The following is a 6,615-nucleotide window of genomic DNA, read 5'->3' on the forward strand; positions in this document are numbered from 1 at the left end:
ATCAGTTTGAAAGCCTCGCGTGCATCAGTTCAGATTAGTGAGCCATGAAATGAGGCAGGAAATGATCTCATAGTGTGCATATTCAGTTTCACCACAGGTCAAACATGGTCCAAGCAAACTAACTTATTCCCTGAAACGATGACTTAATCAGCCCCACATTGGTTCATTTAGGTCAAGTTTGCCAAAATACATACTGTACATTGAGGCTGCAATAGACATTCCTCATATCCTTGCTTTTTCTAAGGTATTACTCATCAAATGGTGGGTTTATGTGAGCCGAAGCACTATTAATGTCACATTGATTTGTCTTCCCAGAAGCGTGTCATGCACAGACATGCCTTCGCTGCTCTCGCTATATCTATACAGCCCTGTTGTTGTCATCCTGTCTTTAGCATTGCTCTATCAGTTCTGAGCAGGCTTTGACATGAGCTGTTATTCATTTCTCATTGTCACAGGAAGCACTGACGATTGTTTTGTGTGTGTGTGTGTGACTGTAGCCTGAAACAATGAGGGGGACTGCAGGGCTGGTTCATTATTTGTTACCCTGTTGTAGCTTTGTGCAGCATGTAAACATTGGGCAGGGAATGGTAGTGGTTTATGTTTGTTTTTTAAGAGCCAGCAGCAGCAATGTAAAGCTGGATGCCTCCATGTTTAATGTGCACAGATATTTTAATGAACCGTCTGTTCTGTTGCTCCAGTCAGCAGAGGCACCGCAGTAATGTGAATCCTGGGATTAGAGTTAATAAGTGTACTACTCTGAAGCCTGTGCAGTACTCTTTACTGGGTGGGTGAATCTGTATACAATTCAAGACTATGTGTGAAAGGGCTGAGGTTTTTGTGTTATAAAATGCCATCGCAAAAATAAAAAAACAGTTTTTACAAACTGATTTTTTGATTCCCACATTTCTAAAGCTCGTACCATCCCTGATGAGTACGATTAGGTTTTTTTGTGCGTAACGGGGCTCGCTATTACAAACACAAGCAACATGAGCAAACATGTCTGGTTTATCTCGATGATCTTAAACCACACCATAAAATGCAAAAAAGATGCAGTTGCAACTGTAAACATCCAAATCCCACACTAGATTGTGTTCATATGTTCTCATGCAGTTTTATGATGCATTGGATAATTATTATAATAGGCATTTTGGTGCATTCTCTTTTATTCTGGCATCTGTGAGTGGTTTAGGTAAGTGGGTTAAACTGGGCCTGTTTAAAAACCGTCTGATCACTTGTTTGCAAACCCCTTGTAAAACCGTCTCAAGCCGAGTTCCCGCAACTCCCTCTTGAAGCTATTAAGCTTGCAGTTATATGTTGTCTTAACTAAATGAAAGGATGGCCAAAACCACAACAATCAGACCTTTTGTTGTAAAAAACTAATCCATTATAATAAGAAATCCTCTTAAGCTATAACTAAAGTCACTCTGTAAACCACTTATAATGTTATGTGTGATTCCAGCTAATAGTCTAAGGTTGGATTTGTATCTGTGTAACCAGGCTTATCATAGATTTTGTTATTTAAATGTATTTTAGTAGAGTGGATATTACATCAAACCTCCTTGTGTAGTATGTTTCAAAGTCGTTGCAGTACAAGTCCTTATAAGCTTTTTTCAGTTTGAACAATCACATTAAAAGAAATACAACTATTATGAAAGAAGACTCAATATGGACGCAGTCTTAATTGTAACATAAAGTTGTAAAGCTGAAGTTACTGTATGTATGTATTAATAACTGTCTCTGTCTCTTCTTTCCACAGAGCTTTTAAAGCGGGAGACCAGAAGGTAAGGCTTTGTCTGAATCATCGATCTCACCTGTGTGATACTTGTATGCGTTGGCATGGTCTGCTACTGGACTGGAGTGACACTGATTGAATTTGAAACTTCCTTTAATCGTTGCTCACATTTGGCTTCAACAGTGTGTTATGTCACTTTGTGTTTAAATTCATCTGATTCACCTGCCAAGCTCTCACAGAGTCCATGCACTGTGCATTAGCAAAGCATCAGTGAGTCGCTGACTGAGATGTTTGCTGGATGGTGTGTTGTGAATACTGCTTTTTGAATCCCCTGTGGTTTATTTTGTGATGTCTTGCACAATCCCAGACTAATACCGACGCATTTAGTTTCACTGTCAAACCTCTTGAGCGCGACTTCCCAGCCTGATTACAATGTAAATGGTACAATAGTGACATGAGCTGCTTTGTGCTGAGTGTTGCTTTTAGTAAAGCAGCAGTAATACCTTTCCAAAAGCCAATGTGCCAATCAAGCAGGTGTTCTCTCGCAGTCCATGCATTCTGTGCAGTGAGAAATCTCATTAGTGAGACATGTCAGTCAAATATGACAATTTCTCCCTTTGAGCCTTTTTTTTTTACCAGCAGTAGCATATTACTTTAGCCTGTCTCTGGCAGACTGCCAAAACAAATAAAATGGCTGTGTTCACACTTCTTAAGCACTTCTTCGTTGCACAGAGAAAAGCCTGAAGGGTTTGACAGAGCTGATCCTACAGCCTGGGGTAATAATGTGCAGTCGGAGCTCTCTTTATATAAAGTTTGGGATTGTGCAACCACAAAAGGAACTTTCACTATATGTCAAAATGTGTAACTGCATGTTGTGTGTTGTGTTGCATTGTCTCCCTCTCCCACACCCTCGTAGGACTCACTTGCTCCGGCTTCTGTTCCGCCAAAGTACTCCTTTGCTCCCAGCACAACCATTAACAAGATGGCGAGGCCATTTACAGCAGGTGGTGCTGGTGGTGGTACTGCCAGCTCAGGACCCGCAATTAAACCTGTGGCATACTCCCCTAAACTTAACACCCCGAGCTCTCAGGGCCGTGCCAGTGTGAAGCAGCCACAGAATGGGTAGGTGGATGAATAAACACTATTCCCTTTGGAACCACAACGTGAATAATGTGGTTTTAATGGCATTTCTGATGACTCATTATTCTGGTTTTACACTGAGGAGAAAATAACTCCTTCAGGATTTCTAAACTGCATTATGTTGAGAACTTCATTCACTACCTTGCCACAATTATGTCACAGATTTTTAGAAGCGTTCCAGAAAAGATGATCATAAAAAAAGTACGCTGACTCACTGCTGCGATCAACTTAATTACCCCTCTCTCTGCCAGTAACGTAAGAAACAAGATGGCAAGCTTATGATAGATTTATACTTATTGTCCCTGGGGACAATTTGTTTTCACAGCTGAGGATTTGAACATAGTAACACGTAGCAACAAATATACATATGGCATCATACTGAAATTACAGAGAAGAGACATTTTATGTATGAATCCTTATGATGTCAGGGAGGCAGATTGTTCAAGGCTACGAACCTTTCTCCATTTAAGTGTCCTGTATCTCTTTCCACAAGGGAATGCTCTGAAGTGTTGGTTCAGAGGTTTTTTGTATAACGTTATGTCATTGCTCAAGACACTAGCAGTGCTTAACTGCCATTACAGATCATGATGGACTATGGCCAAAGCGTCATTTGGTGGAAATTGGAGGAGGTTGTGAGATATTGTTCTCAAACGAGATCCAAATGATCTTGTTGGCCTTTATCACACAGATGAAAGCCAACACTTTGACATCATAGAGGGGGATTTGAATCTGACATATGCGAATCAATCAACTGAGAGACTGGCTGTACGACAAAAACAGTTTCACAGATATTAGTGAAGCATGTGTCAACAATCAGTCCTGGTTTTAAGGTTGCTAAGTACTTTCTATGGTTTGATTTCTATTTTCCATCTTACCCTTTGGTTCCTATTATCCTCACCATTTGTGTGAGTGAGTGTGTGAGGGAGATAGACAATCACCAAAAAGTAAGACTTTTAACGCTTCAAGGAACGTATAATTTCAATCAACCTTTTCAAACGGATTTGCCATTTCAACAGATGGTTATTGACTGACGGCGATTTTTACTTGTCTTGCTTCTCCAGTCAGTAGTTTGATAAATAAAAATGTCAGAATGGATTTTTCAGCCCAGTATTTCTCGGCTTTAAGGAGCTGTGTTGTTTGGATTCTCTTTTAAAACATCACATTAGACAGAAATCATATCTCCAAATACATACATCTCTCTGATTGCAGTATGCTTTAAAATTGCTATATAAATAACATTTTCTAGTTTTTATTTTTCCACTCAAATATAACAATAATTCTAGGAATGGACTAAAACACATTTATAACGACTAAAAAAGTTCAGTTTTGCATAAAATTGCCTCCAAGAATAGGCCAGTCTTGTTCCTGTAATTTTGGTGATGGCAGTGGCAGCAGGGGAGATGTGGCCTGTTGCTGTATTTAGCCCCACCCATCAATTCTACTGAGTTCTCAGCCGCTCTTACCGACTGGTGCTGGATTATTTAAGCAGCCGTACTTGCTTACTCTTGAGGGCTCACATGGTTTTGGAAACCCATCATTCAGGCCATTTATTTAGATAAAAAGAGCCGAATTATAAATGGCAGCCACTTTTAATGAATACATTGATAACAATACGTCTCATGTGACAGGCCTGTCCTGTCGTATTGAAACAGGTTTTGTGTGATGTTGTTTGTTCAGAGCTGAACATGATGACATCCTGATGTGTCACTGCTGTGGCATTTATTGCCGTTGACTAGAATCAGGCGATTGTTTATCCTTTTTGTTTTGGACAAATGCTATACCCATTTACATAACTCTGTAAAGCCTTTGTGCACATGGGGTGAGAGGAGCATTGGGCAAAGGTTTTGTGCCTGATCTACTGAGTCGTTTTGGGTCAGGGTGACAATAGATGATCTGACAGACAAACAATGCCTCTTTCTCTCACAGAGCCTGTTGACAATAACCGCATGTCTCGGGCACCTCCTGCATGTTTTCTGCATCCTGGCGCACTGTTGCTCTTTAGTTGTGTACAACCTCCGAAATACATGAAGATGTATTCTGTTTTTCCCTCCGTTTAACTCAAAGCTGAACTCTGACCTTTTTCTCTCATTTCCTGTTTTCTTCTTTTATTTTAACGCCGCAGATGGAAAATCTTGACAAGTTAGTATCTATATTTTTCTTTATTTAACAATCCAGATGAAATAACATTTTCTTGTTTAATTTTTGAATTGTCAATCACACTATCTCTATCATTGATGACAATGGTTTCCCCACTTGAGTTTGTCTTGGTACTCTTCATTTACTCATGGTTAACATATATTTACTGGCTGTGAGCAGAGAAATAGTAGAGGCAAGTCTAAAAGCATCAACACATCTTGATGGTTTATTTAGCACCCCATGGTGGGGCCTGCACCACTACAATCCATTAGACCATTTTCTAATAATGCTCCAGTTAAATTGAATCATTAAAGAGCCTGTGACACGAACCCAACAACTGTTGTGCAATGAAATAGTGGGCTACTAGTAATCTCGAACCGTCAGTTTAAAAAAGAAAAAGCGATACCGTTCCGATAAATATCAATAATTTCGAACATCGCGGGAAAATTCCTTCGACTCATTTTGAGGTTTTGGGGGAAGCCGGAAGTGACGTCAATGCGGGAACGCTTCACTGTGCGGCGAGAGAGCCAAACACGGACAAAGTGTGTTGTCATGCGTAGAAATGGTGAATTACTGAGTTTAGGCACGTTAATAACGTTTTAATGAAGTTGACTACAGTATATTCATATTTGTCAGTGCTTTCATGTCAATTCGGTGAACATAGACATAAATGATCGTGGTGAAGATGATGATTAAATTAGGATTACAAATCGGTAGTGAGAGCTGCTGAATTTCCTCCCGTCGGATGTGATATAAAAACAAATCGATTATTTTTGTAAACTCAAGTGGATGAAACTACATTTATTAGTGCTTTCATGTCAATTCGGCGAACATATGATACATTAAATGATCGTGAGGATGATGATTTAAAAATCTTTTGTTTGAGCCGGTCTGCATTTCCTGATGAGAAGACAAACCTTAGCTTTTTGTAGTTGCAGTCAGTGGTGTAGTGGGCGTTGGACGCGGGGGTACGCCGTACCCCCACTTATTTGAAGCATGTATTTCTTTTTTAATAGTCTAATACATCTAAAATCATTGCCAGTGTTATCAGTTGCTAAGTGTGTGTTTGTTGTAATAATGAACGAAAACATAATAGGCAGTATTTCACAGTAATTATAATAAAAACGTAGCTCAAGCATTTATGCAACTTGATTTGAAGCGTGTGTGTGTGAGGGGCAGAACGTGTGTGTAGGGTGACAGGTGTCCCGCACTGTGCGGGACTGCACACACAGCATTTTTATTATTTGTCCGCGTCCCACACATTGAGACTATGTCCCGCATTTGAGTGTAGTCGCGCAGAAAGGCCGGATCGGTTCGCTGACAGCCGGCACCGCCCTTTATTATTATATTGTCTAAACGGCATCATGTAAGTTGCGCTGACAGGCGACACAGAGGTCCCCAAGCCCCCCCCCCGTTGACAGTTCACGAGCGCGTCCATAGTGTCTCCCGTCCACCCACCACCCCGTCCACCCAGTAAAACATCCCCACTACACCACTGGTTGTAGTAGTACACCAACATGGATTAAACGTGTGTTTTCTTTTACCACAATGTTGGGGAAATTAATGGATAAAATGCACGGATTATTATTATTATTATTATTATTATT

At 40.3% G+C, this 6,615-nt stretch overlaps 1 protein-coding gene across 1 annotated transcript in view; it reads left to right on the forward strand.

Moving 5' to 3' along the window:
• The first annotated feature begins 1,700 nt into the window (after nt 1-1,700).
• Nucleotides 1,701-6,615, forward strand: part of LOC104942199 (PDZ and LIM domain protein 7) — a 17,728-nt gene continuing 12,813 nt past the window's right edge. The window contains exons 1-4 of the mRNA XM_010767397.1: nt 1,701-1,781; nt 2,649-2,854; nt 4,875-4,878; nt 4,995-5,011. Coding sequence (XP_010765699.1) covers nt 1,716-1,781; nt 2,649-2,854; nt 4,875-4,878; nt 4,995-5,011 — 293 coding nt within the window. The 5' untranslated portion in view covers nt 1,701-1,715. The remainder of the gene's footprint in view (nt 1,782-2,648; nt 2,855-4,874; nt 4,879-4,994; nt 5,012-6,615) is intronic.

This window comes from Notothenia coriiceps, unplaced genomic scaffold (assembly GCF_000735185.1).
Source record: "Notothenia coriiceps isolate Sejong01 unplaced genomic scaffold, NC01 NC01_scaffold00004316, whole genome shotgun sequence".
In the NCBI taxonomy this organism is placed as follows: domain Eukaryota; kingdom Metazoa; phylum Chordata; class Actinopteri; order Perciformes; family Nototheniidae; genus Notothenia; species Notothenia coriiceps.